The sequence below is a fragment of the Schizosaccharomyces osmophilus genome, chromosome 2, assembly GCF_027921745.1.
Source record: "Schizosaccharomyces osmophilus chromosome 2, complete sequence".
Taxonomy (NCBI): domain Eukaryota; kingdom Fungi; phylum Ascomycota; class Schizosaccharomycetes; order Schizosaccharomycetales; family Schizosaccharomycetaceae; genus Schizosaccharomyces; species Schizosaccharomyces osmophilus.
The window spans coordinates 3,227,463-3,246,712 of NC_079239.1; the positions used below are offsets into that span (position 1 = coordinate 3,227,463).

A 19,250-nucleotide genomic window follows, 5' to 3' on the forward strand; every position below is an offset into this window, starting at 1 on the left:
GTGTTGACCATGGTAGTCACGACCTTACAACGACGAAATATTTTCTGACGCCTGCCAACATCGCTGGTCTTAGGACAGATACATTAAAGAACCCGATTTTACCATCATTTCGATAGTAAAATGGCAGAATCGAAATCAGAGACTGAATTTAAGATCCAGCCCGAAGCCATTTCGGCTAGCAAAATCAACACTGAAGAATGGCCTTTGCTGTTGAAAAACTTTGACAAGCTTCTTGTCCGTACTGGCCATTATACTCCTATCCCTTGTGGTAGCAACCCTTTAAAGCGCCCAATTGCTGACTATGTCTCCTCTGGTGTGATGAATCTGGACAAGCCAGCAAATCCATCTTCTCACGAAGTTGTCGCCTGGGTGAAAAAAATTCTTCGTGTCGAGAAGACTGGCCACAGTGGTACTTTGGATCCCAAGGTCACTGGTTGCTTGATTATTTGCAATGACCGCGCCACTCGTCTTGTAAAATCCCAACAAAGCGCTGGTAAGGAGTACGTCTGTATTTTGCGTCTTCACGATGCTATCGAGAACGAGCGCAAGCTTGCTTCCTCTATCGAGACCCTCACCGGTGCCTTGTTCCAGCGTCCTCCTTTAATTTCCGCTGTTAAGCGTCAATTGCGTATCCGTAGCATTTACGAATCCAAGTTGGTTGAATTTGACGAAGATAGAAATCTTGCCATCTTTTGGGCCAGCTGTGAAGCTGGTACGTACATGCGTACCCTTTGTGTTCACCTTGGTCTTTTGCTTGGTGTTGGTGCTCATATGCAAGAACTTCGTCGTGTCCGTTCTGGTTGTTTGTCTGAAAACGACGACATCATTACCATGCACGATATCTTAGATGCCCAATGGGTTTATGACAACACTCGTGATGAATCTTACTTGCGTCGTGTCATTCGCCCCTTGGAGTCTCTCCTTGTTGGCTATAAGCGTGTTGTCGTTAAAGACAGTGCTGTGAACGCTGTTTGCTACGGTGCCAAGTTGATGATTCCTGGCCTTCTCCGCTATGAGTCTGGCATCGAAGTAAACGAGGAAGTTGTCCTTATGACCACTAAGGGTGAAGCTATTGCTGTCGGTATTGCTCAAATGTCTACTGTTGAGCTTTCGACTTGCGACCATGGCGTTGTTGCCAAGGTGAAGCGTTGCATCATGGAACGTGATCTTTATCCCAGACGTTGGGGTCTTGGTCCTCAAAGCATGAAGAAGAAGAGTATGAAGAAGGATGGTAAGCTTGACAAGTTTGGCCGTCCCAACGAAAATACCCCTTCCGAATGGTCCAAGAGCTACATTGACTACAACGACCCTAATGCTCCTGCTGCTACTGCAGTGGCTGCCCCAACTCCAGTTCCCGAGGCTGTTCCTGAGCATGCTCCTGCCGTTGAAGCTGATGCCGAGAAGAAGGACGAGTCTTCTAAGAAGCGCAAGTCTGAATCTGAAGACGATGACGCTGCCAAGAAGGAGGAAAAAAGACGGAAGAAGGAAGAAAAGAAGGAAAAGAAGGAAAAGAAAGAAGACAAGAAAGAGAAGAAGGAGAAGAAAGACAAAAAGGAAAAGAAAAAGTCAGAGTAAAGTTGCTGAAGGAGCGTGAATTTTCAATCACGTACAAGAATTGTTAATTCTATATTGTTTGGTTTAGGGGTCTTTTTTGGAAAATTCGCTTTTACAATCTTTCTAGCGATGTAAGTTTAATGGTGAAAAAACTTCTCCTTCTATAGCTTTTCTGTTTTGTCAAGATCACGAGGATCTTTTGTGTTTCTTATGCTCCTTTTGACTTATTAAAAAAGAAACATTTGAGTTAAACCTATTCACTAGTTATAATAACAATATTTGAAAGTTTTTGGATATTATACTTGGCATCCTTTGCGAAGGGCGTAGAGAATATGATCAAACGAACGACAAGAAAGATAATTCTTGTCAATAAGCCATATTAAATTCTTTTATTCTTTAGTTTTTCATTTCTACAACTCAAGAAGGCATCATTCATTTCAGTCGGAGCACATCTATACATCCATTTAGCGTGTAGCGGTAGACTCCCCTATATATGGAAGGTGCTATTTACGCACTTTACGAACGACTTGGCAGGAGCAGCAATCATCTTTCTTTCAGATCTAAAATTGTGAAGGCTTAGTCAAATGTTCCAAGCATTGACTCGCATAAAGGGTTTCCCAAGACTTCCTAAATACCCGGTGGCCCTGCCATTGACTCCAAAATGGAACTTTCGAGGGTTTCATCTTGTTCCGGAAAGCTCATCGTATTTTACGTCGAACGCGCGTTTTAATGAAGTTTGTTTGTATTTGGAAGATCTCCTAAAGTATGCTCCGAAAATATACGCGGAAGTAACCCCCGAAATACAATGGAAAACATTACGGCAATATCAAAACGACTTTTCAGATCCAAAAACGTCGAGAGTGGGCTATAGAAGGATTGTTGAACTTCTTGATTCTCTGAATAAGATTTCTCCATCTTTTAGAACTGGATCGATTCAACAAGTGATTGATAGATTTACTCGTCCTTCTACCCAGGGACTTCAGAATCAGAGGAAGGTTATGCCTGACGAAAAAGGCCTAGTTATGGCAACAGGAAGACGCAAAAGTAGTAAAGCAACAGTGAAGATTATTCGTGGGACTGGAGAAGTGTTCGTCAACGGTTTTCCCCTGGCCTCATACTTTCAACGCCTTGCACATCGACGACATGCCCTATATCCTTTGGTGGCTACCAACACTCTTACTAAATACAATGTTTGGATGGTCGTCCACGGCGGTGGGCCGACCGGTCAGAGCGGAGCTATCCATTCAGCAGTATCAAAAGCCTTGAAGATTCACAATATTTTCCTAGAAGGTCCTCTTCGTGAAGCCGGTTGCGTCGAAAATGATAAGCGAAAGGTGGAACGGAAAAAGACTGGACAACCAAAGGCAAGAAAGAAGTATACCTGGGTCAAGCGTTAAAGCGGCTCTTTTTATTCAGTTCCTCCCTACTTATACCTACACTACAACACGTTTTCTCTGATCATTTCCCCTCTCCCTTTTCCTCTTTGTCATAACAAGAGGAAAGAAAATGTGCCGCTATCATGAATTTATTCACCCTCTTCTTGGACTTGTTCAAATTTCACCTCTGTTTTCATTACTATGAAAAAATTGTCATGCACTATTCAAATAATGCAGAATTTCATTTTTGTGAGTTTTTTTCTGCACTAAAACTCTTCATTTTCCTTTTCTCCCTCATACAACATCTATTTCTTTTTTTTCCTTTTTTTATTTTCCGAGTGTTTATTTACTACTTTTTCGCGTTGCCACAACAACTAAAATTTGTGTCAACTTTTGCACCATAAAAGTTTTATTTAAAGGACTTTTCCCTTTTTTTTTTTACCACACAACTACCACCATGTCTGTCGGTACTGTCTACGGAAATACTCTCTCTTTTCGCGTGGCTACTGCTATGTCTACCGCCGCTGTCGCCGGTATTAAGGTAGACAACAAGGAAGTTGCCTTTGGCGATTTCCCAGCTGACCTCGCTGCCAAATTCCCTCAGAAGAAGGTTCCCGTTTTCGTTGGTCAAGACGGTTACTTGCTTTCTCAAGCCATTGCTATTGCACTTTATTGTAAGTAAACACGTGTTTAAAGTCTCTTTTTAAGTAAATCGGTGATGAAAACCGAAGAAAACGAAAAGTTTTTGCGCGAGCAAAATTTTTGGAAGATTCCGAGAAGTTTTGTTTTATGATGAGAATAATTTTTTTACAGTTATCCCTGTCTAAAAAATAGTGTTGAGAATGGTAAATCTGAACATGCGTAAAAACTTTTTTGTTTTCCTTAAAAAACACTTTTTAAGTTTATATTGGACTTTTTACTAACTTTTTTAGTTGCTTCTTTTGATAAGACCGGTGTTCTCCTTGGTCAAGCTGCTGAAGAAAAGGCCAAGATCTTCCAATATGTCTCTTACTTCAACACCGAGTTTGCAAGTGCTGGACTTCCCTGGACTCTTGGCCGTTTGATTGGACCCTACAACGCTAATGTTGAGAAGCAAGCTCAAGCCTCTGTCGCTGCTGAATTGACTGTTTTGAACGAATTGCTTGCTGACAAGACCTACCTCGTTGGCTCTCGTCTCACTTTGGCTGATGTCTTTGCTGTCAACTCTTTGAGCTGTGTCATTCGTTTTGTTCTTACCAAGAGCGAATTAGCCAAGTACGCTCATGTCCAACGCTACTACAGCACCATGTACCACCAATGTGGTTTGGACAGCATCATTGGACCTCTCAGTTTTGTTGAGAAGATGCCCGAGATCCCTAAGCCCAAGGCTAAGGAAGAACCCAAGCCTAAAGAAGAACCCAAGAAGGAGCAAAAGCCCGCCGAAGCCGCCGCTCCCGCTCCTAAGCCTAAGCACCCTCTTGCTGCTCTCCCCAATGGTGAGTTGAACATTGAGGAATTCAAGCGTGTTTATACCAACCAAGACACCCGTACTGGCTCTCTTCCTTGGTTTTTTGAACACTTTGATCCCGAGAACTACTCTGTTTGGAAGATTGACTACGCCTACCCTGAAGATTTGAAGCAAGCCGTCTTTATGACTTGCAACTTAATTGGTGGTTTCTTCCAAAGACTTGAAGCTTCTCGTAAGTTCATCTTTGGCTGCTGCTTGGTCATTGGTGAGAACGGAGACAACACCATCACTGGTGCCTTCGTAATCAAGGGTCAAGATCACGTCCCTGCGTTTGAGGTTGCTCCTGACTGGGAATCTTACAGCTTCAGCAAGCTTGACGTTTCCAAGCCAGAGGACAAGGCCTTCATTGAAGACGCCTGGTCTTGGGACAAGCCTATGTTCGGCCGTGAAGTTGCCGATGGCAAGGTCTGCAAGTAAGCAGACGAAACCCGAATCGAGTTTTTTGTTTCAATTGTATTTTAAGGAAAAGATATGTTAATTTTTGGCAGTTCTGAAAAGATGGATCAAGTTGCATTTCCGCGTGAAGTTCTTACCGATGATATTGTGTGGTGGTAATGTGCGTGAAGGAGGAACAGCTAGCTGTTGTGCGATTCAGAAGTTGTGTTTCTACAACATGTGCATAGTTTAGAAATGAAATGCACAAGGAAACGAACTAGTAGAAATGTCATTTGAAGTCATATTTCAGAAATGGAATTTAATATTGTTTATTGAAGGATAAAAAAGTGAGGTTGATTTTTGTAGCATGGTGTAGCAGCATACATACCGTAATGAGGTAAAGAGATACAAGAAAATGAGAGAATAAGATGAACAAAAGCAAAAGCATACAAGCAAAGCAGCATTTTTAAAATTTGGTTTGGTTTGGTTTGGTTTATAAGTTTTAAGCAAAATCATGTATAGAAGGACTTGGAATGGATGATGGATGAAAGAGTCACTTTTCTTTCTTGGAATTAGGTCAAACATATTCTTTAATTTCTGATCCTGTGTATATGAATAAGTTGTTTTATAAACATTGATTTATTTCTTCATAATTCCCTGCTAACATTTCGTTCTTTTCCTTTCTTTATTTAGTGGGTGAGTGGATGAATTCTTACTTCAATTACCGGTTGAGAAGCATTGCCTAAGAAAAGAGCGAATTCCAATAAAACTCATTGAAATTCGAGTGTTAACATAGACGGAACCAAAGAAAGTCAAGAGAAAGGAAAGCCTGACATCAAGGTGAAGTACGAGCTGGAAATGGTTACGTTTGGGTTGCATAATGTAAATAGATCTTTCAGCATTTAACATGGCGTACTAGTGTCAAACGCAACAATTGAAATTGTTCCGGTATAAAATGATGATTTAAGAAATGCAAGGACTATTGAAATTTACCAAATTCCAACCACTATACAGTTCAGGATACTCAAAAGCGAGATCGTTGGTACAACCATTACAACTTTTGATTCAGAGACGAAAATTCAGCATGAGCAATTTAGTTGGAAAGCAAGGAAAAGGCGTACAAGGCCGACAATACGAATTGGATTTTGACCGCACTACCGTCGCTAAGAATGGAACAAAAACAGAAGCCAAAGTGCTGGGTACTGCATTTAATGTTCTTTTAGTTCGAGCAAAAAACCAATACTTTGCTACTGCTGGAAAATGTTCACGTATGTAATCAAGATAGGAATTTATTTGTGGCTTGAAACAAGTCAGGCTTGTTTAAGTAATCTGAATGTGGTCAAGACATACAAGCAATTTCCTGGACTTTTTCATTGTTTCCTGCTATTTTATACGATACTAACAAATACCAATGATTAGATTATGGTGCTCCTTTGGTCAACGGCGCTGTGACTTCGAACGGTAGAATCGTGTGCCCTTGGCACGGTGCTTGCTTCGACAGTGCAACAGGAGACGTCGAAGATTCACCAGCCATTGCAGGGTTACGTACGTTTCCAATTTCGTCGGCGGAAGATGGCCGTCTTTTCATTGAGGTGGAAGATCAGGGCGATGGTGGTTCCAAGTTTTTGCAGCCCGCGGGTTGTTGGAGAAACAAGGCCGCCGAGGTTTACGAAAAAGGAAGCGTCCAAACTCAAGCCGCTGCTCCCCACGTATGCATTGTAGGCGGGGGCAAAGGAGCTTCTGTAGCTGCAGAGTACCTGCGTGAACGTAACTATAAAGGAAGAATCACCGTTCTCACCCGTGAAGATGTGACTCCCTATGACAGACCCAAACTGTCGAAAACGTTACTTCATGACCATTCGAAAATTGCTTTACGTTCCAAAGAATATTATGATGACCTAGACATTGAATTCCGTTTCAAGTCTAATGTAAACAAAATAGATCCTAAGGCAAAAACTGTCCACTTTGGAGAAAACGAATCCTTGGACTACTCAAAGCTTATTTTAGCTACTGGTGGTGAAGCCAACAAATTTCCCCTTCCCGGCCTCGATGCCTCCAACGTTTATTGTCTTCGTTCCCTGGCAGATGCCACCAAGTTGGCATCTGCAACAAACGAATCCGGCAAGAAGAAGGACATTGCTATCATTGGAAGTAGTTTTATTGGACTCGAACTTGCCGTTGCTTTGAAGGATCATAATGTTTCTGTTGTCGGAATGGAGTCCGCACCTTTTGAAAAAATCATGGGCAAAGAAATGGGTAATGCCATTAAAGCATTACACGAACAGAACAATATCCACTTTTTCTTGGAGAATTCCATAAAGGAGGCCCAGAAGTCCTCAGCCGACCCTTCCATTGTGGACAAGGTTGTTCTCAAGGATGGCGAAATCATACCCGCCGAGGTTGTTGTATTGGCAGTTGGTGTCAAACCCAATTTGAGCTACATAGCAGACCATGTTCAGCTTGAAAAAGACGGAGGAGTAAAGGTAGACAAGAACTGCCGCGTCGAAGGTCTTGACGACGTGTATGCCGTTGGTGATATCGCTCATGCCCCTTATGCAGGATTACCTGAGAATGGAAACACACGTATCGAGCATTGGGACGTTGCTGGAAATACCGGTCGCGTTGCTGCAAATCACATTCTACTTGGCGAAAACGCTGAATACACCACCAAATCCTTTACTCCCTTCTTCTGGTCTGCACAGGGCAAGCAAATCAGATACTGTGGAAACAACGCCGCAGAAGGCTTTGACGATATCGTGGTTCAAGGATCAGTTCCCGATTACAAGTTTGCAATGTTTTATACTAAAGGAGAAAAAGTCGTTGGTGTCAGCAGCATCATGAAGGATCCCACTGTTTCTCAATGCTCTCGTCTTTTCCTTACAGGAAGCATGCCAACCAAATCCCAGTTGAAGGAAGGATTTGATGTTTGTTCCATTGGACTGTAAATAAACTGCTTCTTCGCATGATACGATCCTTTTAGTTATGCCTTATGCTTCTTAATGATATTACGTTTTATATCAAATTGAAAGTTCAAACACATCCACTACAAACATAATTCACATCACATTAATTTTTATTTACTAGTATAAACAGTGAATCATTATCTTCACCAAAACTATTCTAAAGACCTTTTGCAAATGCCATTCATTGTTCTATCATCTGTATAGTGTTAATAAAATTTGAAATCCAACAAGAAATGAAGAGAAAGAAATCTTCAGAAAAAAGGCAATATAAGGTTATCCTCAAACACCAAAAGGCATCAGAACAGGTCTGTAAATATTTTTTCATCATTCAAAGAAATCTTTTTCTTATATAAATAAACATACCATTAGTTTATTAAAACATCTCGTTCCTGATACAGAACATAGCATACTGAAAATGAAGTAAACATAAAGCTCAAATTTATAGCTAATATTGTTTCGATTTGTGACTGTTTTTCGCTTATAAGCAGGTTTGCTAGCCATCTGTGATTTCGATAACGCAGTCCAACCGAGATTGTAATCTATTGAGGCATCTTGTTACCACTTGTTTTCGCAGAGTTGCTACTCGTAAGACGAAACTTGCCAAATACCAAATAATTGTTTGACAAGCAAAACGCCGGAATTAGCAGCTTTGCTTGTAAACAAATAGGAGGAACGATTGTTCTGAAAATTCAATTTGAACTTTACGTTCTGTAAGTGTCCAGGATGGCAGCAACCGATGCAACTGTCGAACAGTTAGAAAACAAAACCGCGACGTTGAAGTTGGAAAACACAACTAAGCGTGATACACTTATTGGATGGGAAAAGGAGTATCAAAAGAAATGGGAAAATGAAAAGGTGTTTGAAGCAAACGCACCTTTAGAGGACATGACTCCTGAAGAATTGCGCGAAAAATATCCAAAATTCTTTGGTAACATGCCATACCCTTATATGAACGGAAGCCTTCACCTTGGCCATGCTTTCACCTTATCTAAGGTTGAGTTTGCCTGTGCTTTCGAACGTCTACAGGGAAAGCGCGTTCTTTTTCCCATGGGTTTCCACTGCACTGGTATGCCCATCTGCGCTAGTGCTGATAAGCTCTCCCGCGAAATGGAAATCTTTGGTCCTAATTTCGTTATTCCAGAGGAACAAGAGCATGTTGTTGGTCCCAACCAAGAAACCGCCAAAAATGAGGACGTCACTAAGCATAGCGGTAAAAAGAGTAAGGCTGCTGCTAAGACAGCTGCCGTCAAGTACCAATTCCAAATTATGGAATCTCTAGGCGTTCCTCGTCAGGAAATTAGCAAGTTTGCTGATGCCAAGTACTGGCTTGAATACTTCCCTCCCTTGTGTCGTAGAGACTGCACTGGTTTTGGTCTAGGCATTGACTGGCGCCGTTCTTTCATTACTACTGACGCGAACCCTTACTATGACTCATTTGTTCGTTGGCAAGTTAACCATTTACATAACGCTGGCAAAATTAAGTTTGGTGAACGTTATACAGTATATTCTATTAAAGATGGCCAGCCTTGCATGGATCATGACCGTAAAAGTGGTGAAGGTGTAGGCCCTCAGGAGTACACAGGACTTAAGATGCAAGTTTTGAACTTCCCTGATGCTGCCCATGAAGCTTTAACTTCCATTGATTTATCAATTAACAAGGTCTTCATGATTGCAGCCACCCTTCGTCCCGAAACTATGTACGGTCAAACAAATTGCTTTGTTGGTCCCAGCTTGACTTACGGTATTTATGAGGGCCTTGTCCCCGGAGAACTGTACATCTGTACCCGTAGAGCCGCTAGCAACATGGCCTTCCAAGGTCTTTTGCGTGAACGCGGTGTTGTCAAAGAGCTTGGTACTATTAAGGGACAACAGCTCGTTGGAGCTCGTATCAATGCTCCTTTGTCTGTTTATCGTGAGGTTTATGTCTTACCTATGGAAAGTGTTTTACCAACCAAGGGTACTGGTGTCGTTACATCTGTCCCTAGTGGCTCTCCTGATGATTATGCTACTCTTACTGAACTCCGTAAGAAAGCTGAATTTTATCACTTGAACCCAGACTGGATGAAGTATGACGCTGTTCCTATCATCCGTACACCTTCTTTTGGTGACCTGACTGCCGAATTCTTATGTAAGAAGCTGAAAATCCAAAGCCCCAAGGATGTTAAGCAATTGGCTGAAGCAAAGGAATTGGCTTATAAGGAGGATTTCTATCACGGAGTTATGATTATCGGTGATTACAATGGCGAAAAGGTCGAGGTTGCTAAGCCCAAGGTTCGCCAAGATTTGATTAAGCAAAGCCTGGCTTTTGTTTACAACGAACCAGAGGGACAAGTCATTAGCCGTAGTGGTGATGACTGCATTGTTGCCTTGTGTGACCAATGGTTTTTGAACTATGGTGAGGCTAGCTGGAAGGCAATTACCGAAGTCGCTTTAGAACGTTTGAACACTTTCTCCCCTGAGGTCCGTAATGGCTTCAAGAAGAACTTGGATTGGCTCTCTCAGTGGGCTTGTGCTCGTTCTTATGGTTTGGGTTCACGCTTACCATGGGATCCTCAATTTTTGGTTGAGAGTTTGACTGACTCTACAATTTACATGGCTTTCTATACCATTGCCCACTTGCTTCAAGGTGCTCCTAACGGAAGCGTTCCAGGGGCTTTGAACCTTAAACCCGAAGAAATGACACCTGAAGTGTGGGATTATGTTTTTCGTGACGGTGCTAAGCCTACTAATACATCTATTACCGATGAGGCTTTATTCAAGCTTCGCCGCGAATTTCAATACTTTTATCCATTTGACATTCGTGTTTCTGGTAAAGATTTGGTACCTAACCACTTGACTTTTTGTCTTTACACACATACTGCCATATTTGACGAAAAATACTGGCCCAAGGGTATTCGTGCCAATGGTCACCTTCTTATGAACGGTGAAAAGATGTCCAAGTCTACAGGAAACTTTATGACTTTACACGAAGCTTCCAAGAAATTTGGTGCTGATGCTACCCGTTTAGCTTTGGCTGACGCTGGTGATACTGTGGATGACGCTAACTTTGAGGAAGCTATGGCTAATTCTGCCATTTTGCGTCTCTTTACTCAGGAAGCCTGGTGCCGTGAAATGGTTGAGAAGGCAGACGAATTGCGCTCTGGCCCTTATAACTTCCATGACAGTGTTTTTGATAATGAGATAAACCAATTGATTGAGTATGCATATGAAGCTTATAACGCTACTTCTTACAAGGTTGCTTTGAAGAACTCCTTTTACGATCTCCAGAATGCTCGTGATTGGTATCGTGAAGTTACGGCTGAGCGTGGGATGCATAGAGATCTTGTTTTGCGCTGGATCGAAATTCAAGTCTTGATGCTTGCTCCCTTCACTCCCCACTGGAGTGAACAGCTCTGGCTCGCTGTTCTTAAAAAGCCTAGCAGCATTCACGTATCTGGTAGATTCCCTCGTGCTTCTAAGGCTGTGAACACTGCTCTCTCAAACTCTTTGCAATACGTTCGTACCTTGACTAAAGTTATCCGTGAAGCTGAAGCTGGTCAATTAAAACGTCAAAGGAAGGGCAAGGGTATGCTTTTTGATCCTTCTAAGCCTAAGCGTTTGAGTATCTTCGTTGCTGATCAGTTTCCTGAATGGCAAGCTCAATACGTTTCTTTACTCCAAAAATTTTACAACGAAGCCGAAAATAAATTTGATGATAAGGCTATTATCTCCAATGTCGACAAGAAGGCTATGAAGGTTGCTATGCCCTTTATTCAACAATTCAAACAATCGGTTATCAACCGTGGTGAACACGTTGCTGCATCATCTATTTTCAGTCGTGAGTTAGGATTCAATGAGCTCGACGTTTTGCAGGAAGTTAAGCCCTATTTAATTGGCAATGTCGGTATCAAGGAGCTACGCATTATTCATATCCAAAAGCGTACCGATGATTCTGCTCCCATTACTGGACTTGTCGAAAGCGGTCCCGAAGCTGGTACTACAATTGAAATTGCTGCCAATTTTGCAAATGCCGTTCCTGGACAACCCACCTTTTTGTTTGAAAACGTTACTGCTTAATAAATTTAAATCTCTTAAAAAGAGTTGCATACATGCTCTGGTATTTGGTATAGATAGGAGTTAATAATAGCTGTTTGTTTTGTTGTACTAGATTTGGTCTATGTTTTTGTAATGAGTTGTAGATTATTAAACACTAGATAGAAGATCTAACATCTTAGTACTATGTACTAAAAGTTCAATTTCCTAAACTATATCTTATAAGATCATGAATTGATGTACTTGGATTTTTACTTATTGGTTTTACCTTGATAACCCATTCGTACCAGGTGCAAAATTTTCGAGAACTTTGCATTTCCAAAATCCAAGGGAAGGTTGGTATAATTTACTGTGTTATTACAATTAAATATGTCGGAATTAAAAGAGGTAGGCAAAAATTGTAGAATATCTACTCACAAAGTTAGTTAGCAGGATTTTTGCATGATCAGAATCCACAGGTGAGAATGCTGGCTACTCAGCATTTACTCCCTTATACTGCAAGGAATAGCCCTCAATTTGATATTTGGTTTAACAATAACTGTGAACCTGTGAAGGATTTGAAGGCTTTATTGAAGGATAAACCGCAGATTGCTAGCCAAGCCATTACCGCGTTGGTAAACGTATCTCAGAATGCCTCAGTTCGGAGAGTTTTGATGGACGAGGAATTTCTAAATCTTGTTTTTGGCATTATCACTAATCCTGTGCACGGTCTCGCCGATTTGTCATGTATGGTTCTGTGCAATTTAGCTAAGGAGGAAGATTTTGTTCGCATCTTAGACATGAAGGTTCCTCTTCGCGAGTTTTCTCTTAGTAGAAATATTATTGATCAATTGATGGACCTTTTTGTAAAGGGAACAAATCATGGTATAAATAAATATGCGAACTTTGACTTCCTTGCCAATGTGTTTGCAGATATGACTCGTTTTGAAAAAGGAAGGAAGTATTTCACTACAATCCAAGAATATGACAATGTTTATCCTGTGTCTAAATTGATTGTCTTTACGGAACATAACTCTATGTTGCGGCGCACAGGTGTATCAGCTATCATAAAAAATATTTGCTTTGATGCACCTTTTCACAAAACGCTTATGGACGAAGAAGGCGTAAATTTGCTTCCCTATCTTTTCCTTCCCTTGGCTGGTCCAGAAGACTTGGATGAAGAAGATATGGAGGGCATGTTTGATGAATTGCAATTGCTTCCCGATGACAAGAAGCGTGAACCTGATATGTTTATAATGAAAACGCATGTCGAATCTTTAATTTTGCTTTGTGCAACCCATGAAGGAAGAGAACACTTGAGAAGTCGCAAAGTGTATCCTATTATTCGTGAACTGCATCTTCACGTTGAGGACGAGGATCTTCAAGCCCTTTGTGATCAGTAAGTATAAATCTTTGGGACATTTTTGGCTAACTATGACAGATTGGTTCAGTTGCTCGTCCGTGATGAAGCTACTGAAGAAGTAGAAAAAGCTACTGAAAACCCACCTGACGAGGAAGACGCTATTATAGAAGTCGATTAGATATATATTCTTTTTGAAAAGCGAGGAAACCGGTTGGGAAATGTGGTTATTATTAGGTTTTGACAAAAATGAATAAACTTTTGGACTGTGGGAGCACAAATAGAAGTAAGCACTCGTCCAGAATAAAAGGGTAATGTAAAGTTATAATTTAATAACATTTACTTGGACACAACTTTTTTTTTACATATGGTTTTTTGGTTTGTTTAGAACGGCTTGTCGCAGATCTGCACACTTAATGTGGATACGGGAGGGATATGAAAATGGATCTAACGAAATTGGTATTTTGTTATGAAAATATGGCCAGCAGGGCCTGTTAAAAGGGTCCACCGAAAGGCATCGATATCCGCGAAAAGTTGCAGTTAATAGAGATCGATTCTTGGTCCGTACTGGTAGGTACAATTTGGCAAGATAGTCCATTTCTTCCAGAGTTGTTCTTTGTTGAAATGGGAAAATGTTAATAGTGGTCACGGATGAATTGGAAAGAACACTTCCTTGGTGAATTACGAGAAAGTAATGGGGAGAGAAAATAAAATATTTTGTTTGTTTTTTATGTTATGTTATGTAAGAAGAAGGAAAAAATGCACTTTCCTCGTCAATGGGAACGACCAAGAAAACATACTCTTTAATGGAATTTGAAGGTGCAATGAGCCAGGATGGTCTCTAGAGAAGCATAATTAAGATACGAAAGCAACGTCGACACGCGTTCTGCAGGGGGAGAAACAGACTAGCTTCTTGTAGCTTTCTTGGTTTCACAAACAATAGTCACCACAGCTTCCTTGATGCCTTTTTTGCTAGAAAGAAAGGCAGACCAAATGCCACGCAGAGAGCAATGAACGCCTGTCTCTATGCCACTCGCGATGTTTCCCATAACTTCCTTGAAAATCTTGGTCCATGCTTCATAAGTCACTGTGGAATTAGTGAATGCATACAAACATCAAGTTGCAATCTTTCTTACCATATAGGATCCAGGAAAGAGATGCACAGTATACAAAGAAAAATCCAGCTAGGTAAGTGGAAGGATCCATGAACCGTGCCATGATCATGCAGGGCAGAGTCAATAGGAGAAATGCCGCAATACAAATTGGCAGTTTGATGTAGCAAGGAGAGGGAGGGTTTGCTGGAACATTCTCTTCATCATATTCTTGTGTTTCATGGGAAGTTTTCAATGTCTCTAAATAGAATTAGAATTCGTCTGCAATGCTTTCAAAAACAACAGCATTTCCAATTCCGAAAAAAACCTTTTTATTAAGGAAGCGCATTTTTCTTACCTGAATAGGGAGGAGGTGGTATTTTTTCTTCAGAGACACTGGGTTCGAGGTATTCACCTATGTTGTTTTCATTGTCATCGAATGAATGCCAATTGTCAGGATGCTTTTGTAAACTTGTATATTTGTTTCTCATGATGAGAGGTTATGGACAGGACTCGGCAGTAGAATCATCAACAGAATCCCCAGCAGAGACGGTGGAGACCTTGCATCAACATTCAAGGACGGGTTCTTTGACTTTGAGAGTCAGCTACTAAGAGTGTCACTTGTCAGTCTATTCTTTAGGAGAATATCAGAGTACAAAACGAATCTCCAAAATTATCCAAACGCGTACATAATAAAATTTATGTGATTTACGGTATCTGTTACTTGACATGGTTCCTTTATACAGAAAAGAACCAGATGAAAAGGTTGGTAAATTGTTTTTGTCTTTATTTTGAGGAGACAAAAGTCATTTATTTCAAACTTACGTTAACCGTTTTGCAACAGAAAACAGGTTTCTTTCCAATTTTTTTTTTTAACCTTTCAAATTTAAACCATAGCACATCCCTAACGAACACAAAAGAAATAAAAGAAAAAACACACACACTTTCTTTCCTAAATATTCTTAATCACTCTCTTTCTACTATTCTTGTTTATTTACTCCCTTTTCTTTATTTACCTTTAATTTTCATCGGATAAATCCTTTGTTTATTTACATTTCGTCGCACTCCCACACGCTTTCCTGCCTCGTCCCCTCTCCTACAACATGACGTCTAGCGGGCCTTGCCAGCCTCATTTCGTCATTGAGTCTCGTCGAGCCTAAGATGACGCACTTGCACAACGTAAAATGACATCACTTATGACATAACTAACAGAATCTTGTTTCAAACTTTGTTTTCAGACTGATACCTTTTTTAGGCGGTCTCCTTTCCGACTTCACATTTTCTACAGTCTATAAATGGCCTTTTCAGTGTCGTTTCTTGACAGTAAAAAAATCTTTCTTTGGCTCTCTTTTTTTGCTCTTTTTTGCTCTTTTTTGCCGCCTCCTTTACCGAACCCCCCTTGTCACCTATGATCTAATTTAATTTGGTTTCCAATCAAATCTATTGCCACTAATTTTTGATGCAAATTCCTTTTTTTATTGGACCATCGCCCACTCATTAGCCTTTTAGATTTAGCTATTTTATAGCCCATTCTCGTTTTATTGAACACAAACCGAAGCTCGTGCTTCTAAGATTTTCGACAAACGTTGCTCCTTGCTCCTTGTGACTTGTTACGTGGTGCTGTCTCGCTTCTATTTACCGTTGATCGGTGGACTGCGTTGTGAAGCGAAACTCTTCTTTTCGTTTTGGATTTTTCTTTCTTCCAAAACCAAAACCAGCTGCGTTTTCTTCTTGAAATTTTTAATTCAAATTGAAGAATTTTCTATTTCTTTTCTAGTAGCTCTCGAGAGCTTTTGTATATCACTGGTTTTTTGCTTCTTTGTTGAGTTAATTCTCAATTTCGTCGCGTTTAGGATCATTTCTTGGGTTTCTTTACTATTTGTATAGAAACGTCCCAGGTGGCTTTCATTTTCATTCTAATCACGTTTGATGGCAACATTTCCGTTGGGTTTCTTTCTTTCATTTAACTTTTCCCTTCTATTTCAGGATACAATGAGTAATTGCTAAAACACATACTTCATTTGTTCCTTATTAAACTTCTACTTGGTTTGATTCTTAATTTGACATTCAACTTGGTTATCTGGAAATACCTTTGCTTTTTCTTTTATTTTTTTTCATTCATATTCATATCCTTGGTGTTTATCGATAAAGAACGTTACTTGGTTTGGTTTCTTTCTCTTTAATTTTCTTTTTTATTTTTTAAACCTTTTTTCCCATCTCGCCCTATCCTTTTTTTCCCTACTTTCTTTGTGCATTCAGTTCATTGGGACTTATTTCTTGTTTTTTCTTTTTTTTTTTTGTTTACAGGAACCTGATTGTTTCTTACTCATTTCTACCTTGTTATTCTTCCTTTTACTGATATCGTTCCTTACCAATTTTGTTTCCTCAATTCTTTTTTTGGTTACCCCCTTTTCGTTTCTTTTTTTAATACATCACAAATCTGCTAGTTTGTGTAACTTTTAATTCCGCATCATTCTTTGTTTCTATAATCCTACAGAGATTGTATATCCAGGGTGTAAAGCATTGCCTTTTGTTTGTATAAACCTCTTTCCTTCCTAGTGGTAGATATCTTAAAGAGTTCCTTTACAGATTCTTCTTATTTTCAACCTAATTTCACGATCTTTCCTATTTCTGTTGCCTTTTTAATATACGCTTGAATTTTATCCTTGATAAAATTACAGAAATGTCTTCTTTTCAAAGTTCCGAAACAGCTACGCTTCACCCGACAACTCCGTCTGGTTCTTGTACGGCCATTTTGCCCAAGAGTTACCAGTCTACCAGCAAATATGTCACTCGTTCCTGCAGACTGCCCGATTACTATAGGAATGCGGTTAAACAAGACGACACATTAATTTTAGATCTGCGTCCTCTTTCGGATTTTTCAAGAAGCCGCTTAAAAGGTTCCTGTAATCTTACTCTTCCCGCCACCCTCATAAAGCGTCCTGCCTTTAGCGGTTCGCGAATTATCAGCACTCTTCACTATGCTGACGAAGCCTGCGATCGTACCCAAAATTGGAAAGATCTTGCCTGTATCTTTGTTTGTCTTCCTGCTTGGATTTCAAGTCATATCGCAATTGCCGAAATTATTGGCGAAAAACTCAAAAAGGATGGCTTTTCAGGTTCGTTTGGCATTTTGGATCTCGACTACAACCGTCTTGCGAATGCTTTTCCTGATTTAATTGATAAAGTTCCCATTACAAATAAAATGGGTATTAACACCGGCATGAAATCAAAATTAAGCTTTTCTGTTCCTCAAACCGCTCCTATATCTTTGTCAAGCGAGGGTGATGATTATTTTTCCAGTATACCTCGACCCAAAGAGAAAAAGAACATGTCTTCAATAAACAAGTTCTTTTGCCCCATGCCTGAAAAGTCTCAAATTAATGCCCCTCTCCAAACGCCCTCTCTTCATAGCATTCCAGATGCGTTCACGAACCCTAACGTCTCTATTTTGTATGAAAAATTCTCCAATTTGGAGTTTCGTGAGCAACAACGTTTGGCTTCTTGTGCAGATAAGGATTCCAAATGGTGCACTGTCGATTCCCTGTCGAATTTTACCTATAAAAAGAATAGGTATTCGGACATTGTACCATTTAACTTAACTCGCGTTCACTTAAAACACAAAGACTCCAATCAAGGGAAGGATTATATTAACGCTTCCTATGTGAATACAAATACCGCAAATTATATCGCTTGCCAAGCTTCTCTTGCTCTGTCTCTGGAAGATTTTTGGGAAATGACTTGGGACCATTTCGAAGATTTTGGATCCGTCGTCATGCTTGGCTCGTTTTATGAAGCGGGTCGTGAAATGTCTGTTCCTTATTGGCCTCAGGATGGTGTCCTTTCTCAGCATACATACGGCTTATATACAGTGACGCTTTTGGAAACAAAAAGGATTAATGCTAGCGGTTGTATTTTAAGAAAGCTTGATATTAAACGGGAAGGTTCCACAGGCTCAAAAGAAATAAACCATTTTCAGTATGAAAACTGGTCCGATTGTAATTCACCCGAAAGAATTTCTTTGATGATTAATTTTCTAAAATTTGTTAATTCGTATGATCGTACTGGTCCTTTGATTGTACATTGTTCTGCCGGTGTTGGTCGTACGGGAACGTTTATAGTGTTGGATACCCTTTTACGACTCCCTGATGAATCTTTAAGAAACTTTTCCCTCGGTACAGAAATTTCAGAAGATGTTGTATTTCAACACATTGATTACATACGAAATCAGCGCATGAAAATGGTCCAAAGTTTTACCCAGTTTAAATTTATTTATGACGTAATTGATCTCTTGAAGAGTAACAACACAAATTTCCCAGTTTTATCAAAACTGAATTCATAAATTCACGGTTGGCGGTTTTAAAACAAAAAATAATGATTTCTACCCATGGTGTCCCGTCCGTTCTCTTACATTTAAATTCATCTTTGATCATTTACCTCAACGCTTTAGGTGTCCGTGTGTAAAGGAAGGACTTAATTATGCACATTTTTGATTTTTCTTTTTTTTTTTTTTAATGTTTTCTACATGTATAGTTTGAGTTTAATATAATGATTGTATCCTCAGAGTTTCGTTTTTGGTGTTTAGATGGGTGAATATATGTAACCTTCATTCTCTAGTGTATTTTATTTAGTACTTTGTAGACAAGATAGAAATTGGAATAGTAACTTGAAACTAGTATAATAAAGCATAACAATAATACAAGTTTAGATGTTGCTATACCGAAGGGCCTTTTAAAGACCCTTTACGGCGTATATATTTAGAATATGAATTTACAAAGAAAATCAAACGCTAGCAACTATATAATATACCTTTTGAAGCTATAGCTATAATAAAAACAGGGAATTGATCAATGAATAAATTATGAAACCTTCAAGTTACATTCGTTAAAAGTATCAATGCTTACCTAGTAAGGTTGGCGGGAGAAAATCGCAAAAATAAGAAGAAATTAATCTTTTCAAACACGTTCACATAAAAACAAATAAGGTGAATTATTCATCTTTGGTGTCGAATAG

At 39.8% G+C, this 19,250-nt stretch overlaps 8 protein-coding genes and 2 non-coding genes across 10 annotated transcripts; 8 read left to right on the forward strand and 2 right to left on the reverse strand.

Moving 5' to 3' along the window:
* Positions 1-120: 120 nt before the first annotated feature.
* On the forward strand, positions 121-1,575 carry cbf5 (pseudouridine synthase Cbf5; the record flags this gene model as incomplete). The annotated part of the gene is made up of 1 exon (XM_056182747.1): positions 121-1,575. The coding sequence occupies one exon, from the start codon at positions 121-123 to the stop codon at positions 1,573-1,575; it is 1,455 nt and encodes a 484-aa protein (XP_056038435.1).
* Positions 1,576-2,138: 563 nt separating this feature from the next.
* mrps9 (mitochondrial ribosomal protein subunit S9) lies at positions 2,139-2,951 on the forward strand (the record flags this gene model as incomplete). Its single annotated transcript, XM_056182748.1, has 1 exon — positions 2,139-2,951. One exon carries the CDS (start codon positions 2,139-2,141, stop codon positions 2,949-2,951), a length of 813 nt encoding a protein of 270 aa, XP_056038434.1.
* Positions 2,952-3,387: 436 nt separating this feature from the next.
* SOMG_03962 (translation elongation factor EF-1 gamma subunit) lies at positions 3,388-4,854 on the forward strand (the record flags this gene model as incomplete). The annotated part of the gene is made up of 2 exons (XM_056182749.1): positions 3,388-3,604; positions 3,863-4,854. The coding sequence occupies 2 exons, from the start codon at positions 3,388-3,390 to the stop codon at positions 4,852-4,854; spliced, it is 1,209 nt and encodes a 402-aa protein (XP_056038433.1).
* On the forward strand, positions 3,712-3,792 carry snoR38. Its single transcript, XR_008803706.1, has one exon. It is a non-coding gene; the product is annotated as a small nucleolar RNA snR38 (predicted) (small nucleolar RNA).
* Positions 4,855-5,782: 928 nt separating the features above from the next.
* Positions 5,783-7,757, forward strand: aif1 (mitochondrial inner membrane anchored oxidoreductase Aif1; the record flags this gene model as incomplete). The annotated part of the gene is made up of 2 exons (XM_056182750.1): positions 5,783-6,080; positions 6,232-7,757. The coding sequence occupies 2 exons, from the start codon at positions 5,783-5,785 to the stop codon at positions 7,755-7,757; spliced, it is 1,824 nt and encodes a 607-aa protein (XP_056038432.1).
* A 269-nt stretch (positions 7,758-8,026) lies between these two features.
* snR56 lies at positions 8,027-8,105 on the reverse strand. The gene has a single exon (XR_008803707.1). It is a non-coding gene; the product is annotated as a small nucleolar RNA snR56 (predicted) (small nucleolar RNA).
* A 393-nt stretch (positions 8,106-8,498) lies between these two features.
* On the forward strand, positions 8,499-11,831 carry lrs1 (cytoplasmic leucine-tRNA ligase Lrs1; the record flags this gene model as incomplete). The annotated part of the gene is made up of 1 exon (XM_056182751.1): positions 8,499-11,831. One exon carries the CDS (start codon positions 8,499-8,501, stop codon positions 11,829-11,831), a length of 3,333 nt encoding a protein of 1,110 aa, XP_056038439.1.
* Positions 11,832-12,176: 345 nt separating this feature from the next.
* Positions 12,177-13,327, forward strand: hgh1 (chaperone for translation factor EF2, Armadillo-type fold, Hgh1; the record flags this gene model as incomplete). The annotated part of the gene is made up of 3 exons (XM_056182752.1): positions 12,177-12,194; positions 12,233-13,185; positions 13,228-13,327. The coding sequence occupies 3 exons, from the start codon at positions 12,177-12,179 to the stop codon at positions 13,325-13,327; spliced, it is 1,071 nt and encodes a 356-aa protein (XP_056038438.1).
* A 724-nt stretch (positions 13,328-14,051) lies between these two features.
* On the reverse strand, positions 14,052-14,728 carry SOMG_03966 (uncharacterized protein; the record flags this gene model as incomplete). Its single annotated transcript, XM_056182753.1, has 3 exons — positions 14,052-14,233; positions 14,283-14,498; positions 14,596-14,728. 3 exons carry the CDS (start codon positions 14,726-14,728, stop codon positions 14,052-14,054), a joined length of 531 nt encoding a protein of 176 aa, XP_056038437.1.
* A 2,192-nt stretch (positions 14,729-16,920) lies between these two features.
* Positions 16,921-18,579, forward strand: pyp1 (protein tyrosine phosphatase Pyp1; the record flags this gene model as incomplete). The annotated part of the gene is made up of 1 exon (XM_056182754.1): positions 16,921-18,579. One exon carries the CDS (start codon positions 16,921-16,923, stop codon positions 18,577-18,579), a length of 1,659 nt encoding a protein of 552 aa, XP_056038436.1.
* Positions 18,580-19,250: the final 671 nt, after the last annotated feature.